Genomic DNA, 24061 nt, shown 5'->3' on the forward strand with positions numbered 1-24061 from the left:
ATAACAGCAGCAAAGGCCATAGTCTGTTAGCCCGATGCTAACGTATAATATAATTTCCCATTGGACAGCTAATGCTAACGCTCAGTCGACCTTAACACATATTGCTGACCAAATGAACAGCTTTATATAGTCACAGGCATGAATTTTCCAAACTCTTTAAAGGAAACATTTGTGGTCTAAAGTGCCATTTTTTACTAATGTTGTCTGGCATAAAGGGTAAATCTATAAGGCAAGCTCTGCCTAGTGGCCAAACTGAAACGACCTCCAGGAGAGGCAGAACATTTACTTTGTAATGTGAGCTAGTTTAGAGCTTTTAGAATGTTAATAATCAGCATATTTTTTGTTGAAGCTTCTCTGTTGACAAATCATGTAGTATTGTATTGTTTTAACAATCTCATTGGTTTCTTATTTTACTAATAACTTTTACAGTATGTGAACAGCATTAAATTAATATGAATATCTTCAAAACATACATAGATTATTAATGTATTTCTATACAAATACAACTAAATGTGTAAACCGTTTAAATTCTAAGTAGAATCATAATCCAATTGAATTGAATGAATCAAAAGTATAGTGAATCGAATTAAATCGATTCTGGAAATTATTGGCGATATCCCAGCCCTACTCCTTTGTTTCCTCTTCTGAAGAGTTAGTAAAAGTAGCCAAAGCAAGGAAAATGTCAGCTTACATTGAACACACACCAAAGTGAATTGGTGTTTGAAACAGTCTCAGTCTGGTCTGACATGTTGGGATTCCAGTCACACAGAGTGATAAAAGCGATGGTTCATCAGTGGAAACTGATGCACCACTGCCTTTACCATTATAATCAGTCAGAGCTGTCCCACCGAGCACTCTGCAGTGCAGTCCAGAATCAGCCGGCACACATTTTGGTCCTTTTTTTTATCTGTGAAACTTAGCCCATAGGAGTCAGTTTACCAATGATTACAACCACAAGCACAGACAGGCAGAACCTGTTTTTGTCTCAGTTGATCCAAATATTATACGATTTTCTAAAAAAGAAGCGATTGTATGATATATTAAAGCTTGTTTAGTGACAAAATTTAAGTGATTTTGTGGTATAAATGAATTGCTTGTCATCTGAATAGTTGCCTTTAATTGTTGCAGTGGTTTTCAGAGGAAGCAGATGGTGTCTTGTGCGTTGGTTATCCTGGACAAAAATCACACACTTTCTGAGTGTTTGATGAAATGTTTTAGAGGCAAATTGTTTTGTAAATTGGGGTTTATTATGGGATTTAAAAAAAAAAAATAGGTCAAACGGCGCTAAACACAGGCTTGCTAAGCTTTTACTTGGCACGTAAGCGTGGATGGTGTTTTATTGGGACCAGGGCTTAAGATCCAAAATGAAAAAAATCCTACTGTGTTAAGAAACTTATATCAAGTGTGTTCAGGTTCAGTTAGTTTGGAGAAAAACTTACCGCTGGATTCAACGCAACGTTGGACTTTTCCGTTCAGTCAAATTTAAGAGTAACATGATCAACAAAACAAACAAAAAATAGCAAATGCTGTCCACGTTAAGTATGTATTACAGTTCTTTTTGCCTTTATATTACCTATTAATTTACTTCAACCAACTTTATGTACAGAGAGTCAAAGAAAAAACTTTTTACTGGTGTGCTATTTCAAAATTATGAAATCTTTTGTTGCCGAACAACTATTTAATATGTTAAAAGTCCAAAAAGTGGGCAACATTTGCTAAAATTGAGCACAATTGTGCCTAATTGGTTTGGAACTTGAATACAGACTGCTGCTGACACAACAGGCAGAGGAGGAAGATTGCAACACAGGACGTCCATCTAACTGCAATTAAAAACACTTTTTTTATATAAAACAAAAAAAAAACATTGTGTTAATCTAACCATGCTATCATTGGATCACCTGAGTATTAAGAGAACAGCCAGGAGCCAAAACTGACCATGTCATGATTTTCACATAATTGTACCACTGCTGTGCTTTTGAGCTTTTTCAAAGCCCCTTCAGTGTCTGACTGCGTTGCTGCCACTTCAAAGTAATATTTCTACATTAGACCAAAAATCTGAGTGCATTTCTATTGGGTTTGCTTTGTTATTGAAAAGCTCAAATCAAAGTGAGCACACAAAGGCGAGGTGCAGTCATATTCAATTAGTAAGAATGTTTAGTTTGTTCCTACGCTCCCCTCGTTTTTCGTTCATTTTTATTATTGTTGCCAGTTCGTCTCCTTTGCGATGAAGCTGTTGCTGTTTGGCTTCTCCTACGGTCAACTCAACCTTTCTCTAAAATTAGCATTCGATGGACGAGAGGCATCGTCTTTTGTAATAATGATTATGGTGTTTTTAGACAAAATCAAAAACCCTTTGTCGTTTTCTGGAACATTGTTTCTGCAGAGCAGCAGAAATTCACCCACAGAGTTGAACCCCACCCCCCTACCTAGCTTGCCCTACCCACTGTATTCACGACAATTTAAAGAAAGACAAAACCACAAAGGGGAATTTTCACATTTAATTTTTTTAATACATGTCCTCCATCATCAGAAAAATGGCAGAAAAGCATGTAAAAAAAACACCAAAAACTTGACTTTTATTGGAGTAGGTATTTAAGGAGAACCACATGAAATCATTCACCTCCATCAGACTCTATCTTCTGTCTTCTCCTCATCCACACCAACCGACTTCATGTCGTCCTTCACTAAAACAACAAACCTCCTCTTTGGTTAAAAGCAAATGCAGCTGTTTTTGTGAATCAAAATAGTTTATATGGCCTTTATCATGCAAAATGATTTTTTTGAACTTTTAAGTGTATGATCCTGTTAATTCCTCAAGAAAAACATCCCCAAAGCGTTTTTTTTATCCATTCACGCATTTCTGAGTAGTCCTCCAAAGAATCTGCTTTCTGAGCACCAGCCCTTCCCAATCCTCACATTGTGACATCATAAAGTGGGATCAGCCCCTTCCAGGAAGAGTCTGTGCTGCCAGCACCGCCCCCAAGTTAACACACACGCCCACTTTCTCCATGGAATTAGCAGTGAATAGCTAAACGCTTTTATTTTTAAATGCACAGAATACACTTCCATCTTTGCAAAAGTCTGGATGTTGTTTGTTTTTGTGGGTGAAACTCAGACACGCTGCCAAGGTCAACTCTAGGTTGACGTTGTGAAATGGGCGGCACCCACATGGAGCGATGGCTCGGGTTGGAAAGGAACTCAGGAAAATAACTCGGATTTATTTTGTTTCGCTTGTGTACCATAGGTTATATATTATCATACACGTTTCACACGATTTTGTTTCAGTCACATGACTCCTCCGGTTCATCACAAAAACTGTCTCGTCGTCCTCCTTGCCGGTTATGCTAAGGAATATTTCACAGATAAGAGAGAGTACTTTTCAGAATGAATGCATTTTTCATTTTTGAAAACCAAGAATTTCAAAAATCAATAATAAAAGTAAAAAAAATGTAATCTAAACCTTAAACCATTGTACATAATTAGCAAGTCATTGTAGATTTAGTAAAGTGATTATTGTATTTGATTAAAGTACTGCCTCTTATGGTCCACTCTTATTTTTGTGGCCTGCATATTCCAAACAGGACTAGCATTGTATACTTTGTCTGACCTTTAAAAGCCAAAACAAATCAAAAAAGCCTAAAGATAAAAATAGATCAATCGGTCTTATTTGAAACTGTTCTGCCTCAATAGGTCCAAATTTTCCCTTAGTTGTCAGTAGATCCTATAACATAAGTTGATTCAACGCCTTCACACTTCTTAGCAAAAGGATTAGACAAAACGCAGTGTGTAAACCTACTTAATTAACCTTTTTTTTTTTCATTTTCAAAGCTGCAGCACGTAACAGAGCAAACATTTAAAGAGGTGTCATAGATTGTATCTCAGTGCAATCAGGATGATTAACCTTTTATCTGCTACAAATTCAATTATTTTGTTCCTAACAGTTAGAACCTGCAGTTTTGTTCGGATGCTTATCTGCCTTCCATTTACATTCAGTCATTTAGAATATGTCCTTATCCGAAGCGACTAACAAATGAGGTACACAACAAACAAACCTGACTCACAGCCAACACATTTTCAGTTAGATGCTGCATAAAAGACGTCTCCACTGATGAAAACACTGAAATGTCAATACATTTTTTATCCTTTTTTTATTAAGTTCAAAGGACGCTACAGAAGTGGCCAGTTTTGGAATGGTTTAAATATTGTGAACGAGGTAACTTTGCATGTAGATTTGGAAAGGTCATTCCATGTTTGTGCATCACAGAGCTGAAGGGCCAGTGGGTTTTTGCTTTGTGGTGCAGATATATGCCAGTGGCTGTTTGTTGTCTGAACCCTTGACTGTGTAAAAAAAAACTGGGCTGACCCCTCCCCCTCCTCGCGTTTTTAACATCTTCTTGCTATTCCTAATTTTTTTAACAATATTCTTTCTGCAGTGCAGGTTATTCATGTGAGTCTCCTGGTCCCACTTTAAAGTGGTAGGGGTGTGGCCTTCCAACAGGCTCACTTCTGATTGGTCGGAGGGGTTGCCATAGAAATGTTCACTCAGACCGACCGAACCAATCACTGCTTACTGACAATTTCTGGTTCCAGCATGGCGACATCCATATCGTGAAAAAAATGGCGACTGAATTGACTCCATTTTGTCAAAGCCAGAAATGAGGCTACATACACACCGCCCTTGGCGACATGCAGCCATTTACAATGAAAGATCTATGTACATGCACATATATGAGCATTTCAGGCTTCTGTGTTCAAAGGTCTCGTCATCATGGAGAGCTACGCAAGTTTCTATGATTGTTTTTGGACTCTACGTAGAGAACACGTGACCATTGGGTGCACAATGAGAGTTAAACCAGGGCAAACTTTGACCAATCAGGGACTTGGCTTTGGTAGTTTTGAGTGAGTGAGTGAGTGAGTGAGTGAGTGAGTGAGTGAGTGAGTGAGTGAGTGAGTGAGTGAGTGAGTGAGTGAGTGAGTGAGTGAGTGAGTGAGTGAGTGAGTGAGTGAGTGAGTGAGTGAGTGAGTGAGTGAGTGAGTGAGTGAGTGAGTGAGTGAGTGAGTGAGTGATTTTAAGCATTGTAATCAAAGCAATAAAGAATTCAAGTTACAAAATCAAGTGCATATTAATAATTGATTATCTGCAGAAAATATTCATTCATGATGTCATTAAACAGCAACGGTAACCAATATGAAATAATCATTGATTATTATTATTAGAACACATTATTGCATTAAACCAGTAATTATTGCTACACATTGCAGATCAAGTAAAGAAAATCAATGGTTTATTGATTGTAATTAAAAACATTTCAGTAAACATTATTGCACATTACACAATGTTGTACACATTGGCTGTAATTAAAAGAGCTTTGATTATTTCACCACAATCAAGTTCACACGTGTATTTGGAATTATTCAAACACCTGTTGATCCTTAACTCCCCTTATCTTCATATCGTATCAGTAGTGATGTGTGAACGCTGTTCCTTTTCATTCACAGAAGTGCCAACTACTTGACATATGATCATGGAGAAGAACATTAATAATTGCGGTTTGTGGCTGGAAAGAATTCTATGACACCCATCGGAACAGAGCAGTGAAGGAAAATCCTGAAACAAGATTTGCAAGAGTTGCACCGCTTTGACATTTCATTTTTAGCCTTTTTTTCAACTGTAGATGGCAGAAGTGCGCCAGTAAACAGTAGAACAATAAAATTTGAATTACTCAGTCCAGTTCTCATATACAGTTAATGCGCCACACATAAATACAGAAGGAAGTTCAGTTAGCCATTGTGTTATCTGAGGGATGTTAACATTTGGAGTGGAGTCATCTGGAACAGCAAACTTAACTTTTTTCCCCCAATTATTTATGATTTTTACTGCCGTCCATGGCAGACATGAAATCCTGTCCACCTTTGTCATGGGAGGAATAACACGTGAGGGTGGGATCAACTGGACCCCACAAGATAGCACAAGGGCTAGGAAAGTGCTGTTGAGTTGATCACCTTGTAGCCAAGCATAAAGGCGGATGCAGGCAGCCACAGGGAGCCAGTGTAGAGATCTGAACATCACTGTGTCCTTTGTTACTGATTGAAAATGAGAGGGGAAGCAGCCATTTGGATCATCTGTGGAAGTCTGATTTTGCAGGCTGGTGTCCTTGTTAGAAGTGCTTTTCAGTAATCAAGCCGACACAAGGACAAAACCCTCAAAGAGTTGGGTTGTGTTATCTGGGAGGCAGGATCTGTTCATCATCATGCAGCAGAGAGAGAAATCGGAATTCATAGGACATGGACATGATGTTTTTGTGAAGTTCAGTCAATATTGATCTTCTCATTTCAAGAATTTCTGTTTGGTTTTGTTTTTTTTTCAAATATGCTTATTCAGCGAAGGCACATGCTGTACTAAACATAAATCCTGAAAGAGGTTTACTCAGCAGGAGATAAAAATACAAAAGGTGTGCTAATACTTCAATCATAGCTGAACATTCAGCTCAGCTTTACTTTACCCTGGTTTTAGGTCTTAAACACATCTGGAGCATGAAAAGATCATTGTAGTGAAAAAAAAAAACAGTCAACATCTCAAACCAGAGAAAACACACACAACATACCGTCCATATCCTTTCTGACAGAGTGGTCATAATTTACACTCCTGTTAAGAGAGTATTGCTGATAAGTCAGCAGCATCCAGCAGTCTCATACAACAGATTTATATTTGCAGCAGTCACAGTACGGAGACTAAGATAGAGAGGAGAAATGAGCTTGTTTTTCAGGAGAGAAATGAAACATTTCCATTCTCCAGGTTATCATTATCATCAATGCATCATTTTAAACCAGCAGACTTGCAAATATGCATTCTATAATCTTCATACTCTGCTCCATGACCTATAGGGTAACTCTTCTGTCCCTCAAAACTGGCAGTTTTTGAATAGAACATGCATATGATTCTGAAAAGGATATTAAAAGTAATATTGGTCTTGTGGTGAAGAGATTCAGGACGCATTGATAGTAGTTTCCTGAATCATAATCGAATAGAATCACGAGGTGCCTTAAGATTCCCACTCCTACTAAAGCCCCTTCTACATTTTAGGCTGCTGTTGATTTTAAAACAAAAATTTTAATTTTTACATTACTTAATTGTAATTTTGTCAACCATCTGACCGGGATCCCGGTGGCTTGAGCCAGTCACTGCTGTCTTTGATGATGGCAGGGTCCACCCTGGACGGGTCCATTACAGGACCACAGACAGACGGCCTCACACTCACTCCTGAGGGGCAAATTAGAGTCACCAATTAACCTATGATATATGTTTTTGGACAAAAAGAGGTAGCTAGAATGCCCGGAGAAAGCCCAGACACGCTCATGGAGAATAAAGTCCACACAGAAAAGACCCAGACGGGAGTCCAACCAGGATCTTCCTGCTTTGAGGCAACAATTCTAATTACTGCATCACCACGCTGCCCCTGTTTTCTAATTCTAGTTACTAATTTAATCAGTTGATAATCCTCTCAATTATTTTTAATAGAGAAAAATATACAGATGCTGAAACAAGTTTATTTTTCAGTTTACTACAGAACAGAATCAGAAGAATCAGAATCAGAACTAAAGACTGATCATCTTTTGATCTATTGTAAAAGCCTTCCGAGTTGTCTTTTAATTAGGATAATGCTCATTTTAACCCAAATTTTTGATTTGATTTGAAATGATTTGATTTGAAATGGTTTATTTCAAGCAATTAAGTAGAAATAATACACAACAGCAATATAAACATCAGTTATACATTCATATAGTAACTAATCATACTTAGGATAATTAGACATTAATAAATATTGCTTGGAAGGAAGCGAACTTATATAATCCCACCCCATTATACTATAACCATTTTATTACATGATTTATCAATATCCGGTTCCCGGTTTTTATCAGACAGAATTAAAAATCATAAGATATCGATAAAGCGCATGACAAAGATGAATTACTTAAGTATTACGTCAAAAATAACTATTTTAGAAATCAACATGGCAAATGCAGATCAGTCATCTGAAATATATGCAGATTATGTTACTTATAAAAGCCATTCATATGAATAAAACATAATACTATATCAGTAAAGTAGACACAACACTGTTTCAGGAATTTTCATAGCAAAATTTCATCAAGTATCAAAAGATAAAAACATGTGCAAAATTATGCTACATTAGGAAAAATTTTTGAATCAATTTATCAATTTTTGGAGAAAGTGAAGTTATATCATTAAAAGTCAATCAAATTAACAATTTTTAATAAGTGATTAATCATTTGTTTTACTTTTTTTAATTTTTTTTTTTTTTTTTTTTTTTTTTATAATAAAGTAATGCTGTAGGGGAAAAGTAAAAAAGGGTCCATAACTGTCGATTGTCCAAGGTTGGTATTTCTTCTTTTACTGATAACAGCCGTTCTTCTGGGTTCAAAACAGTTAATAGTTCTCTTCGATGTTATGTCTGCAGACATTAGATTCAGGTCCATATCCTTCTTCAGCTGATAACAGCGACGGTGAAAGTTGAGGTCAAGTTGTCTGCAGGTCAGAACTCTGCTGTTATTCAGGTTACGTCAGACATACAGAGAAAGTGAGGAATCCAGGCGTCATATTTCTTGAAATTATTTGGCTCTTTGGTTTATTACTCCATGTTGTTTCAGACGACCGATATTAAACACTTTTCAAAGTCTTTCATGGTGTTCATAACCAGAACCTTGGACCGGTCCGGTGGACCGAGCGGTTTGACGTAAATCCTGCAGCCTTTAACCCAAGTGTTCTCAATCAGCTTACGCTTCCTGAGAAGCCGTGCATGTTTTGAGATTTCAGCATTCCTTCTGGTCAGATGGTCGTTCAGATAAGCAGCCGAACCTTTCAGTTGTTTCCTTTGGGTCATCAAAGCTAGCTTGTGTTTGTGATTAACAAACCTGATGAGGATCGCTGGTTTATCCGTCTCTTTTCTCCTGGGGAGCAGGTGGCAGGTCTCGATGGTATTGAGATCCAGGGAAATCCCTTTAGATGTGAGAAATGAATGTATTTGCTGCTCCAAAGACACTGTAACGATCTCCGTATTAGCTGCCAGCTGCCAGCTACGCTAGCGCTAGCATTAGCAGTGCTTGCTCCTGCTGCATTCAGCTTCGCTTGAGGCTTGATCGGTAATCCAGTGAGAATGACATTATTCATCCTTACTTGCTGATCCACATCGTCCAGTCTTTTCTCCAGAATCCCGACCCGGTTTTCTCGCTGCTCGTTTTGAGCCCGAAATCTTCGGAACTCTTCCATCATTTCCCAAAGTGGCGTTAGCTTAGCCGACACTTGTTCCAGAAAACTTTTCAGCGTTTCTTGAATAATGTCAAGAGTCTTTTTGAGGTCTTCGTATTCCTGGGGTTTCTTCGAGGGCATGGTCAGCTCTCTTTTTTGGGGACCTTTTAAGTAATTTGAAGATAGTTGTATTCGCAGAGAGGCACGCCACGCGTCCTGCTGTGTAATCCCAACAACACGTGTCGTTTTTAAGGATATCGTTTTTGTAGAGCTGCAGTAGTTCATTAGAAATTTGCCCCCACTTTCTGTGGAGTTGCCTCGGAGTTGAGGGCTAGACAGTTGTATGGAGCAACCCCGCCCCTGTTCCTTTCACACATAACAGAGTTGTTTTCATGCCCTTACGCTATAGCTTACAGCCCCTCACACCCCCAACCTAAAATTACCGGTGCAACAAAAACTGCGAGCAATATTGGAGCTATCAAGGCCTACAGTTTGATCCAGGTTCCAGCTCAGACGAGGAAAACAAAGACGTACATGGATCTATTTGTCTGAAAGTGAATGCGGGACAGGGAGCGACACCTGCCAAGTGTACTTTTTACGTTAAAAATAAGCTGTTTTTCAAACAAAGTTTTTTTCATCTGTTCCTGATTCATAACGATTTGAAAAAGAAAAAAACGTAACAGAAATGCAATTTTTATCTTAAGGTTCTTTAAAAATGTTCTCCATCATCAGAAAATGCTACAAGAACTCGTAAAAAACACCAAGAACATGATTTTCATTGGAGTGGTTCTTTAAAAACTTTGAAAAAAGTTAAAAATGTTTTCCTTTACTGAGGTAAGGGTTGGAGTTGAATGAAAAGTCACATAAATAAAATCTTAAATACAAGTTTTTTTAGAACCACATAGATATCATACTATTAAAAAATATCCCAGTCTAGGAAATACAATATATTTAACTTTAACACGCATGATAATATTGTTTACCTATTTGTGTGTACAATAATGTCTTTTTACTGCCTGTCACTACTATTTTTCACATTTGTCCTTATATCTTATCTTACAATTTTTAACACACAAAACATACACACAAAAACCCTCATAATTCAAAATAAGAATGAAAGAATTCTTATTATCAGATTAAAATATTTGAATTCTAGAACAATTAAATCTCTATATTCTGAACTATTAAAAAATATCACAAGGCATGTTTATCATGATGTTATAGAAGCCATATTTTAATAAATTGACTTCAACAGGCAAATGATTGTCCAGTGTGTTTAAGGATTCTTTTAATCTTTGTGGATGACTATATTATAAAAAAACACTGTTACTGAAAAATCCCAGTGAGGTTACAACATCAGCACAAATGAAGCGCAAAAGAAGACATGCAACAATCGTATTCAAATCTAATGAATCGGTAATGTGCTGAATAACTGAGCAAGATGATATTCAGCTCATCAGACAGCCCCTCTCTGTGGCCAAAGGCCCAGCTCTGCAGCAGGATGAGAGACCCCTCAAGCTTCACATCCCTTCATACTTCAGCCACTCTATCATTTTCAAATATGTACAATTAACTGTAAATGACCAGTGACTATATTTAAGAACATGAGCTCATTTACTTTGCTTACATTTGGGCACTTTTCACTTTTAGAAATGGAGCTGAAAGGGACTTTTGCTATTTCTTTTATTTTTGTAACTGATCAATATGTGTGTGGTTGTGCAAAAATCTTGTGGAAAAATATCAGGGGGCCTTGAGGATTTTTTGTGAGATTGGGAAAATGGTAATTTAGGGGTTCATTTTTGGGTTGGAACAATCCTTTTGAGTATGAAAGACTCTAAATTCCCCAAATGCACCATTGGAACCTGAAGGGAAAAAATGCTGGAAATACCAACAAGCTCACACTCATCTCAAATTCAAATGCAACTACAGAGAAAGTTACTCCATAATTTAACACTTTCTGCTCATTGTTTTATCCTACAAGATTTATTATCTTTGCAAGTTTGATTTGTGTTGCAATCTTAGGATATTTGTTCTCATGTTTATACAATGAGACAACAAAGCCAGTAAGCTTTCCTCAAAGAGTTCAAGGAGTGAAAAACTCCTTTCACGAATGCGAGAAAATCTCCAAATGAAAAAGTCTTCTGTATTCTCTGCACTATAGGGCGTACCAGATTATAAGGCACACCATCAAAGAATGTTATATTTTCATAATTATGCCAAATATAAGGCACTTTAAGTAGACAAAAGAGTCAGAGATAAGTCAGTCAGACTTTAGTAACTGTGTTAACAGTTACTCTAGAACTTGTTTGTAACACGCTACACCAGGGGTTCTCCGGTTTTTGTAGTGGAGAAAAATTAAGAACTCAACATTACTGGGGGCCAATTTTGGTGGGAAAAAAAACAGATAAACAAAAAATGTTGTTTTTAATAACTTTATTTTTACAGTTAACCAGGCCCTCCAGATGTTTTCCCATTTGTGGTCAGAGGTTGCTGCCTAGATCTTTTACTTGTCTAGTAATTGTATTGTAGTGATCCTGTCGGTGTGGCTATCCTACCCATGGCAGCAGTGCATTGTGGGGGGTTTTCTGTTTGCTTTGTTGAAACCATGAGTGATTTGGGTATTGTAATGTTCTTTCTTAAAGAACTTTGATTTAAACTGAATGAATCACAAACCAGGCCGGGAAACTGTCTCATTCACTGTTTTACTTCCACCATCTTGAATCTCACACCTATTTCACAAATCCCGCAAGACTTCACAGCAGAACAGGTAGGTATCTTAGCTCAGGGGTCACCAACCCTGTGCCCGCGGGCGCCAGTGCGCCCGCGAGCACCCCTTGTGGCGCCCGCAGGGAATGCACCCAAAAAAAATCTTTTTTTTTTTTTTTTATTGAAGCAAATATTCAACAAACAACCACGGCATGTCTGTCAATGACAACAATATCAATTCTGAGATAAAGGTAGACAAAGAAAACCCAAATATTTAAACAAATATAACTTAAAAAATAATCACTAAAAGTAAGGGTCTATTACAAAAGTTTAAATAGATCAAATAAATTACACAATTTCTGGACATTCTTATGATTCATGTAATGTAAAGATTTTGAGAATAGGTTGAGGTGGTTGAGTAATCCATTAATGTGAGGATTAATATTCCTGTCTGTTTTTATTTACATTTATGTTTAAAAAGTTAAAATTAAGTTAAAGTTACAAAGGTTTAAAAGTTTAGCTTTAGTGTGTTCAATAAATATTTATCTTGTTCGGCTGCAACCTAAAGTCTGTTTTGAAATTAGGCTCCCTCTGCAACTGAGTTTGACCCCCCCCCCCCTGTAATACGAGTCTAGAAAATTCATGCATGTTTTTGTGTGTAAAATGAGCAAATAAAAATAGGGCACAAAAGGAAGTCCTCAAATTGTGTTGTTTTTTTTTTTTTTTTTTTTTGGGGGGGGGGGGTAGGAGGTTTTTAGTGGCGCCCTTCATACCACTTGGTGCCCATGAAATAGCCCTCGGTCTCAAAAAGGTTGGTGAACCCTGTCTTAGCTAATCACAGTGACACCTAGTGGTCGGAATATTACAGGTATCTCAAGTAAAGACATTTACAATGTTGGTATGTTCTATTCAGCTCTAAAACCGCCTAAAAAAAATCTGAGGACATTGGACTCTGCCATTTTATTGTGCCTCCTGAAACACCAGCTGCCTGGGGTCGTGCGGTGTATGGGGCACGGGTCAGCTCACTTTTTAGCCTGCTAAAACAGTTTAGGCGACAGGCATTAGCACCTCACTACTTGGCAAAGCTGAGTTCTGCTCCACCATGACTTACGTGAGAGAGCAGCCGTTACAGTATCATTTGACAGACTTATTTCTTCAAACTTTTTCTTTTGCTCTGGACAAACAATGTCAGCTACTTTCTTCATGCATTTTTTTTTACAAATTCTCCGTCACTTAAGGCTTGCTACGCCGGGCCATTTCCAAAGCCACAACGTAGCTAGCTTCTGTAACAGCTTCACTGGATTTAGCCATTTTTGTAAACTTTGTCTGCTGTGCAGCATAGCCTCGTCATTGTTGTTAAAGCTTATTGTTGCGCCCCTCGCGGTAAATTTGTCATCGTTTTTGTAATTTGTAACATAGTGACGAATTTTATTGAATTCTTTGAGAATTGCATTCACCTGCTTTTAAATAAGGCACATGACTTTAGCCAGCCCTTGAGGTACGACAAAGTAAGTATTTTTTCTTAGCTTGAAAGCGCCTTTTCTCCTCGCCAACACAACATTTTTCCTCAAAGACATTTTCTGGCTCTCTTATTGAGGGCCACAAAAAACTTTCCTGCGGGCCCCCATTGGCAGTTTGAGAACCCCTGCGCTACACGTGAACTATGTTAGAAGCATTGGCCGCGTCTGTGTATTCACAGCAACCTGCAACTCCCAACCTTGATTGTAACACGTAAACAAAAAACAGTCTGACACCGCTACCTATTAACCCAGTTAGCGTGTTTACAAAACCCAGAGCAACCAATCTTGTTGGCAACACGTTAAAACACAGACTGAACACTCTAAACGAACGCTTGTGTGACAACACTAACTCCCAATCTTGATTGTAACATGTAAAAGAACACAGTTTGACACCGCTACATGTTAGCCACATAAGCATATTCACAATAACACCCAAGTGTTTTTGCAACACGTAAATAAGCAGATTGATGCAGCTAAAACAACGTTTCTGTGACTACCCTAGCTCCCAACCTTGTTACTAACACCTATACAAACCATAGCTTAACATCGCTACACGTTAGCCACAATAGCGTATTTACAATACCTGAAACTCCCAAGATTGTTTCCAACACATAAAAAAGGAGGCTGATACCACTAAAACAAAATATTACTGTGACAACACTAACTCCCCACCTTGATTATAGCATGTAAAAAAAAAAACGTTTCTACACCGCTACATGTTAGCTGCATTAGCATACTCACAATAACATCCAACTTTGCTTGCAACAGGCCGAACAAAAAACTGATATCGCTAAAATAAACGCTACTGTGCCTATCCTTACTCCCAACCTTGTTAGTATTAAGTAAAAAAAAAAAGTCTGACATTGTGACACAGCAGCGTTAGCGTATTCACAATAAAACTGTACGTCACCAAATTCAGTAAACACAACCAGAAAACAATCCATTTAAAAGGAGCAACAGATTATAAGGCACACTGTTTTTGTCTCAAGTGCGCCTTATGGTGCAGAAAATAGTCAAAAGGTACATTTTGTGATGCACAACAACATTGTGATTAAAATGCCCTAATTTTGTACGACTGATATTTCACTCACACGTCATCAAAAATAAGCTTCTTGTGCAATTCTGTCCTCACAAAACTAATTCGAACAAAAGAATTTAGCAGATCGCACTGCTGTCAGCAGCTGAAAAGCAAAGGAGGGTATGATTTAATGTTACTGGCAGGATTTCAGATGTAAGCAGCTACTGCTTTTAGTGTCTCTGAACACATGTTGAGCCTAGCAAGATGACATTAATCCATGCTGTGTTGTGCCAACAAAAGAAGGATGCCTTTTTTATACTGCAATATATATGCCGTTCTTATGTGAAACAAGGAATGGGGTACCGTAAAAGTACATTTAGTCGAAATGCATTATGAAGGAGGCATGTGACCAAAGTTTAAATAATTGATAAATCAACATCCTAGTCTCTTTAAAGATTTGAGAGGATCGAGCATCTTTCTGAGATATAAATATGCCTAAGTGTTTTTGCTGTATCTGACACCTTTTAGATGGCTGTTGTAGGTTTGCTGCAATGCCAGCCAGCAGAAATGAGCCCCAGTCAGTGGGAGGCCTCATTCGATCTGATTCCAGTGCAGAGGCAGCCTCTCCCTCCATCATGGCTATCATGGCAGCCTTGCTGCTACAAACCGGAGCCTCGTACACTCATTTCTTTTGATTAAGTCAGCCTCTCATCCTCACTAGAGAGCATTTCCACATCAGTTAACAAACTCTACAGTTCAGAAAACACCTGTCATAATAAACTTGTTCCTGCCGTCTTGAGGGTTGACAGAATGCGATGATTAACAGTTAAGGTGAACTGTTAAAGCTAAAAAGAGACAAGGGAAGTGTTTAAATCTTCAAGCCCAGAAGGTTAGGTTTGTGTTTCGCTGCGATATTCTGCATTGCTTTTGGCAAAGGCATTAGCTGCACGGAGAAGTGGCGTTTGAATCACTTAACAGCACAGCTTGACACAATGCTGTCAGATTTCACAACATTTTAGAAAACTGCACATATTGATTTGATTTGTAGGTTGTCACCGGAAAAAAATTTAAATAGAGGGACAATTGCAACATAATGCTGCGAAGTGGGAGGTGCAGGTTGTACAGGAGGAGTTTTTTGCCTACTTTTGTTCAGAGCACGTGATTGCAGAGAAGCAAACCACAACCAAATGGACTACTGTATTTCCCGCATTATGAGCCTTGATTTTATACAGTGCACCTTTTTCCAGGTTGCCTTATATATATATATGGATTAATACTGAATGTGCTTAATGGTGTCGAAGAGGTATACAGTGTTATTTTTTAAAAATTTTTTTTACTTGTCCTGTCCAACAGGTGGGCAGGCAGATGAGAACTGAGGGCCTCTTGTGTTGGACATATTTTGCTTTAACAATAGGGGTTATTAATCTTCAGACAAACCAAAGGTATGTCTGAATAAACCCCTTTTGTAATTGAGGCCAAACTTTATCAATTTCAACCATGTTTGAAAATCTTTGGTGTTTGACCGGACGGAAAAGGAAAGATGGGAAGAAGAGAGAGGGATGTTAGAGGGGGGTTGGGGGGGGTAGGAGGGTGATGATAGGAGGGGAGGGGGGATAAGACAATGAAGCAGCATAGAGCAGACAAGTTTACTGGTTGTTTATCGTTACGGTAAGGTTCAAATGTAGTACAAAAATGGCGGGGCCTTATATACAGTGTTATGTCAAAATGTTCAGTTAGGTGTTATTGAAAATTTGATAGCATAATTAAAATCCTTTTTTTCACCAAAACTGTTAAAACGCAATGCGTGGCGGCAGTGAGTCAGGCGGTAGAGCAGGTTGTCCAATGACCGAAGGGTCGGCGGCTCAATCCACGCTCCCCCCAGTCAACTGACGTGTGTCCTTGGGCAAGACACTTCACCCTCCCTGTCTCCAGTGCAGCTCCACTGGTGTGTGAATGTGTATGAATGTTGAAACCGGCAGCCACACCTCTGTCAGTCTGCTCCAGGGCAGCTGAAGCTACCTTAGTAGTTACCAACAACAAGTATGAATGAGGAGTGAATGAATAACGGACAAATTGTAAGAGGATAATCTCAAACTTTGAGCACCAAGAAAAAGCGCAGATAAATCTAATCTATTATTATTATCCTTGTGATCTATATTCACCAATTCAAAGAGCATCAATGCGCACTAGTTTTTCGCAGAGACTTCTAGGACATTTCTAGGGCACTCAATTTTGGAATTGTAAATTCAGCCATCATACCCTCTTTTTCCTTTTCTAAAAATGGTGAACACACTATGTAGTGAACTATGCAGTGAGTAGTAAAGGAATTCAGTCACACCCTACTTTTGTTTTCCTTAATCCACATTATAGTTTGGTGCACCTTGTATATGATTTAATTTCAAAAGTAGACCATTCATTGATGGTGTCCCTTAAAATCTGATTTAATTTATAGAGTAGAAAATACAGTAATCTGATTAAAGCAAACAAAAGAAGGAAAAAAACTGGAAAAACAGCACTGTTGTAATGCATTTGCCATATAAGATATAACAATCTCCAGTTCTAAAAGTGGACCAGTTAAAAGTCATGACCTGAAGTGGTAGATGGTTACATTGATTCACAACAGAAATCAATTAACTAAAACAGTATAACTGTAGTAATTTAACATTTTAACAACTCTCAAATGTTTGATTACACCGGCTGAATGCCAAACACTCTCTTTTTTGTTTTTATAAAGAGAAGCAGATGGTCACTTTCTGGACAAACATTTTCTCTGTGTGTTGATCCATTCTGCTTTAGGAGAATGCTTGAGATTGATGATGGCTGGGTCATCCCGGCAGGACCTTTGTGCTTCGGCGCTCAGACATGGGGTTAAAAATAATAATAAAATGCTCAGACTTAGCTTTGCTTTCCTCCATACTGTCCATTCATCCATCAGTCTGTCATCTTTTTTAGGGTTGGTGAAGGGTGGGAGCCTACGTTGCAGCTGTCATTGAGATGGATCAACGTTTGGACAGGTCATTGGTACATTGTAGGGCCAGAAGACACAATCAAAACATGTACCCACACCAGTGACAGTGATATTATTTTCAGTGGTATACACGCAGCATGTTGCTTTTCATTTTGGCTTTTAAAATGAATGTTTTGATAATGTCTACACTGCAAACGGGGTCATGTCTTTGACAAAATTCCGTCTTCCAGTGATAAATTCACAACGGTTCTGTCTCAAAAATGTTGAAATTGTGTTTTTCATGGAACTTGAAAATGGCAATGCAAAGTTTAGGTGTTGTCAGAAGTGTGTTTAATTGTTGCTTTTTAAAGTTTTTTTTTTACATAGATGTAACATTTCATTATAAAATTCATATTTTTTATACTAAATTATGTTTTGGTTGTAACAGCGGTAGGGCAGTCGACCTTTGATTGGAAGATGATGGCAGCGGAGCTGGCATCAGTTTGTTAATGTGTCTGTCTGTGTATGGCTGAATGGAACTGTGACTGTAAAGCACTTTGGGCCTTTGAGTTCTACAAGTATTTACCATGTACCATTTTAACACATCAAAGTTCCAATTATTCAATCTCAAGACTCTTAAAAGATCCACTCCGATGAAACTGGTGTTTTTGGTGTGTTTATCATGTCCTCCTGGCACTTTTCTGGTGATGGAGGACATTTATAATGTGCTTAAAATTGTGTTTCTGAATATTTCTTTATTCAAATCATTGGGATTCAGGAGCAGACAAAAGAAAAATGCTGTGTGACATTGAAGCTAGAATTGGCGGACCACAATCTCTCCGCTCCGCTCCATTCTGATGCATCTAGACGACATCAAGATCCATGTACATCTTTGTCCCGACAGTCCCGCCCACAACTCATAAGTGAATTTCTAATGAAGTACTGTCACTCTGCACAAACTAAGTCCAAAAAACCCTTTTTTCACTGTGTTTGGCAAAAAATGTCATATTAAAAGACCCCTGGGGAAGATTTTGAAATAGCTCAGAAGATGATTGGAGTGAAGCTTTCATGTAAAAAATTCAGATTTAAGACTTTAATTCTATTAAACAGCTCTATATGTGACTTTATTGTGACCAATAATTGTTTCTCTGTCTTCTTTTTTTCTTTTTACAGAGAACACAGACACCAGATGAACTATGAATGCCGAACACAATGATTTCCTCCCTCCAGCATCAGACAATGAGAGGTCATAGACTGAAGGGGGCATTGTCGAACCCCCTTTTCGTGCTGCTTTTGGCCCTTCACATCCTGGTGGTGGCTGGGTTAGTCCGCGCTCAGACTTGCCCTTCAGTCTGTTCATGCAGCAACCAATTTAGTAAAGTCATATGTACTCGCCGGAGTCTACGGGATGTCCCAGATGGCATTTCTACCAACACCCGCTACCTGAACCTTCAGGATAATCTCATTCAGGTCATCAAGGTAGACAGTTTCAAGCATCTACGTCATCTGGAAATTCTGCAGCTCAGTAAGAATCACATTCGCAGCATTGAAATTGGCGCCTTCAATGGCCTCGCCAGTCTCAACACTTTGGAACTTTTTGACAACCGGCTAACGACAATCCCTAATGGAGCATTTGAGTACTTGTCTAAGCTGAAGGAATTGTGGCTACGAAACAACCCCATTGAAAGTATACCATCTTATGCCTTCAATCGAGTTCCATCGCTTCGGAGGTTAGATCTTGGTGAGCTCAAACGTCTGTCCTACATTTCTGAGTTGGCTTTTAAGGACTTGAGCAACCTGCGCTACCTAAACCTGGGAATGTGCAACCTTAAGGAAATACCTAACATCATACCTTTAGTTAAGCTGGAAGAGCTGGAAATGTCCGGAAACCAACTCACTGTAATAAAGCCCAGTTCGTTCACAGGGCTAGCCAATCTCCAGAAGCTGTGGATGATGCACTCCCAGGTCCAAACCATTGAGAGGAATTCCTTTGATGATCTTCAATCACTGGTGGAGCTCAACCTGGCTCACAACAACCTCACCTTTCTACCACATGACCTCTTCACACCATTGCACCACCTGGAGAGAGTCCATCTCCATCACAACCCTTGGAACTGCAACTGTGATATTCTGTGGCTCAGCTGGTGGCTCAAGGAAACTGTACCTGCCAATACCAGCTGCTGTGCACGCTGCCACACTCCTTCGGTCTTTAAAGGTCGCTACATCGGGGAGCTGGACCATAGCTACTTTCAGTGTGATGTTCCTGTTATTGTGGAGCCACCCAGCGACTTGAATGTGACAGAAGGCATGGGAGCCGAGCTAAAATGCCGTACAAACTCCATGACCTCCATCAGCTGGCTCACACCAAATGGCTCTATGGTGACACACGGAGCCTATAAAGTACGTTTGTCTGTACTCAATGATGGGACGCTGAACTTCACCAGCGTCACAATGCAGGACACTGGGACCTACACCTGCATGGTTAGCAACACAGCGGGCAACATTTCTGCTTCTGCTGTGCTTAATGTCACTTCTGTGGAAAACAACGGGGTGACCTATTTCACCACAGTCACCGTGGAGACCATTGAAACTCCTGGGGAGGATAGCCAAACACCACTTCCCCCATTTGGATGGGTGTCATCCTCCACTACAAAGGGTCCTCCTGTTTCAACAAGGACCACAGAGTGGACTTACATCATTCCGGTTACTTCTACGGACGGAGAGGGAGCCCTGAACGGCCTGGATGAGGTCATGAAAACGACCAAGATCATCATCGGCTGTTTTGTGGCCATCACACTGATGGCCGCAGTTCTGCTGGTTATTTTCTACAAGATGAGGAAGCAGCATAACCAGCAGGACCCGGATGGTCCCGCCTCCTCCATGGAGGTCATTACTGTTGAAGAAGAGCTTGCAGGTGTTGCTGCAATGGAGAGACACCTATCGCTGCCCCCTTTGGAGCACTACAACCACTACAATACATACAAGAGCACTTATCACCACGCTCCTATGCTCAGTACCATACACAGCTCAGCCACACAGGAACCGTTACTGATTCAAGCCTGCTCGAAAGACAATGTGCAAGAGACCCAAATCTGATTTCAGCTTGACTGCATATCCTGTATCACCAGTTTATAACATGGAATGAAACGGACCAAAAAAATGAGGATGAATAGATTTAAATGCTGTTGACTCAACATTTTATGTTAATAGCGGCACTTAATCAGCATTTAACAAAAGGATGACACATAATACTTTGAAAAAGTATTTTCACCAACACAAAGATTATTTATTCAAGATATGTCTAGTTGCTAAATGAAAAAAAAACTATTTGTGATAGCTTTTCTGCTCATTTCTTTTCTCTATATGTGTAAAACTGCACAAGGGAAAGAATGGTTTACTAATGGTGATAATAATGGCATGTGATGCAGCTTTGGAGCCCACCGGTTTACTTTTTGAGTTTAATTTTTCTCCATTGATTAATATGCATCATTGAAGTCTTTTTTTTTTATCCGATATGAGTTAAATTTACATGACATCAAACAAAAAGGGGGATTATTTCATCACCATATTCAAGCTGTCTGTCAACGTGAGATTAGATCTTCTAATGTCTGAGCTCTGGATGATATCACAGTGAAACCAGCATGCCTGCAGAGCAAAGCTGCCAAATGAGTAAATATGCATTTCCCCCGTGGCTCCTAAACATCCGCCATACATCCTTCACTTTAATTAAGATTAAGGTCTTGCTCCCACTTCCCCTCCACACACTTCTCTGCACTGTTTACTCTCAATCTTTTCTCCTTCGAGCCCTGCTTTATCTTAGAATTCTTCATTTTCCCATTCAACGCTCGATCTTCCTTCTCTCTTTTTTTTTCCTTCCTTGTTCTTTTGCTTCCTTGATTGTCTCTCTGTCATTGAGCACAGGCGTGGTCCTCACCCTTCACCATATCTCATTTGTCAAGCTTTATCCACGAGCGGGAGCCTCAACTATTGCTTAGGAAAATGAAGGGTAGCATAAGGCTTTGGTTTGTCACCCCCACCCCCCACCCCCCGTTAACCTGGTAATGATTTACATAAACTCTGAGTCACAGTACGTTGCTATCACTCTGGGGTCACATGCGCTCAGGCGCTGAAAGTCCATCTGTTAGTACCGATAAAAAGGCAAATGAGGCTGCTTCGTAATGTACTGTGACCCCGTCAGACAAAAATGCAGGCAGGGATAACACAGTCACCGAAGCAGCTAGAAATGTGACAAAATAAGAGAAGATGATGATTAATCTGTATCAGCAGTCGAAACAAGCTGATGAAAAAAACTGCAGGAGATGTTGTGCCTAATATGTAACAGGAGGAAAGGCCTTTGATATTGAAGAGACCCCTGCTCAGTCTAATTTTTGGCAGAGGAAAAAAACACACAGACTCTTTGATGTTGCATCATTTATAAACCACAGAAACCTTGTTTGTCCTGCAGTCTGTTTGCAAGCGGCTTTTCTCCTTTAGTCTGTCAGAGGGGAAGGCTTAGGCATGTGGAAAATAATGATTTTATATATATATATATATATATATATATATATATATATATATATATATATATATATATATTATAAGGCTAAATGGTGTTTGAATTGGCTGGGATGGAGGGACAAACCTAAAACAGTCAGGTGGGGGCTCCTCAAACAGAGATATTACAGATATAAGAAGAAAGAAGTGGAAAAATAGATAAGAAGAACTAAGGAGAAGAACTAGCCATCAGGCAGTCGCCATGGAAACAGTGACCTTGTGCAGAAAGTAAAAAGAGGTAGACAAGCAATTCACTTTGGTCTCTGTGCAACAAGCATATTTTAATTTCCCACTTGTAATTTCACAAATGGGCCTGATAATCAGGGGGAAAAAATGGAATCTGATTTTACAGATGGGATTTGACTCACACATGACATCATGGTGACAGGCAACAGTGAGTTTGAATGTTTAAACATGAATCTCCTCGTGATAGGAACAACTGGAAAACACGACAGTCGGTTCAGGCAGCCGTCACTGGCTCCCATCTACCAACTCAAAGCCTTCTGTGTATCTTTCTGCTAAAAGAAGCTGGGAGCAAAGATGGGGAGGCCAAATGTGTCCCACAGCAAACATCTTCTGATGAAATATATTTTGGTTGGCTAGAGCCAGGGTGCTAACAGCCCAAATGGGCCAGCAAACACAATACAGGGCTGAAGCACATATTTTGAGGGTCTCAAGATTCCATTACAAATGTTTATTTCTTGCAGTACTAAAAAAAGTTTGTTTTGACGATTTCTTTATTTTGTCAATAATTATACTAATATTGACTCGTAGCTCCGCCCCTGTTTGAGTTGGTCCGTGTGCAATGGAGCAGCTGAAAGAGAAACGTACTTATCACCAGCCCTGCAAAAAGACATTCTCAATGACAATACAAGCATGTCAATACTTCAATTATTCAGTAAACCATTCTTTCCCTTTTCACTATTTTGTTTTTCAATGCTCAATTCCTTTTCGGTGCTTTAGGTGGCTTAATGATTCAATGTTGATGCTGGCTACAGTGGAAAAAAAAAAAGATTCCGATTTTTTTATAGACATTCGGGGGTTGTGATTTATTCAAAATGAATAGAGTCATTGTGCATTGGTATGTGCTTTAGCAGGTTGGTTTACATGGGGCGGATTTTTGAGCCTAAGGATGAAAGCGAATGGCGACTAACGTGCAGAATGTTGGACTTGACATACCAGCAGACTGAGCTTGATTTTTGTGCAAACCCCTTAGCCAAGGTGATCAAATTCTTTCGTGATTTTCTGCCAACTGTCCATTTGTGGGGAGGGTTACTGTTTGTGGGAACAGTCTCTCATTTTTTGGAGAGAATAATCATCACATGATTACATTTTTATAAAACAAGCAAAAAAGTAAAAAAACATGATTAAAAAAAATGAACTTAAAGATCATAATTTTACATGTGCTTCAATTGTTAAAAAAACAAAAAGAAACCCAAAAACAAGAAGAAAGAAAAAGACTGTGCTTGTATGGAGTCAAATTTTCCTGAGGATGATGTTCATTATTGATAAATGAGATTGTAGTTCATACTGTACATGAATACAAATAAAATTGCAATTCTCTTTTTTTCAGTAGACTTCATGGAGTGCATCATTTGCTGGAGATGTTCTTGTCACCTTTGTTTGATTTGTACATGAAGAGATGCACATTGATTTGGGGGGAAAAACAGACGGCTAAGAAGCTATCAGAGTGCTGAAACCAAAGCTGTGGATTATTTTCAGATCTCAGAGCACTGGATCTTTTCAGGAGAAAAGGAAAGTGCTCCCTCTGTGTTACACATAGAAAGTTGCATTCTTTTATCTAACATGAATTACCCCATCTGTTTGACAGAATCAGTTTATTCATACTGCCAACTCAATATGTCCTTGAAAGAATGTGTGGAGAACATAGTTATGGTCGCAAAAAATGTCAGCTTTTTTTCTGACACTTTGAGATTTTTTTCTCTCTGAATCCACTGGTCTCAATATCTGCTGAAGGAAATATTCTATGCTAAAGAAGAAAGACAGAAAGAGAATTGTGAATTTGTTCGTCATAATGACGTCCCCAC

The 24061-nt window shown here is 38.9% G+C and overlaps 1 protein-coding gene across 1 annotated transcript in view; it reads left to right on the forward strand.

The window, feature by feature from the left end:
- The window catches only part of lrrc4c (leucine rich repeat containing 4C), a 78590-nt gene extending 55005 nt beyond the window's left edge, over positions 1-23585 (forward strand). Inside the window, exon 2 of the mRNA XM_004066847.4 lies at positions 18633-23585. Within this exon, the coding sequence (XP_004066895.1) occupies positions 18660-20555 (1896 nt within the window). The 5' untranslated portion in view covers positions 18633-18659 and the 3' untranslated portion in view covers positions 20556-23585. The remainder of the gene's footprint in view (positions 1-18632) is intronic.
- The last annotated feature ends 476 nt before the right edge of the window (positions 23586-24061 follow it).

Source organism: Oryzias latipes, chromosome 3, assembly GCF_002234675.1.
Source record: "Oryzias latipes chromosome 3, ASM223467v1".
NCBI classification, from domain to species: domain Eukaryota; kingdom Metazoa; phylum Chordata; class Actinopteri; order Beloniformes; family Adrianichthyidae; genus Oryzias; species Oryzias latipes.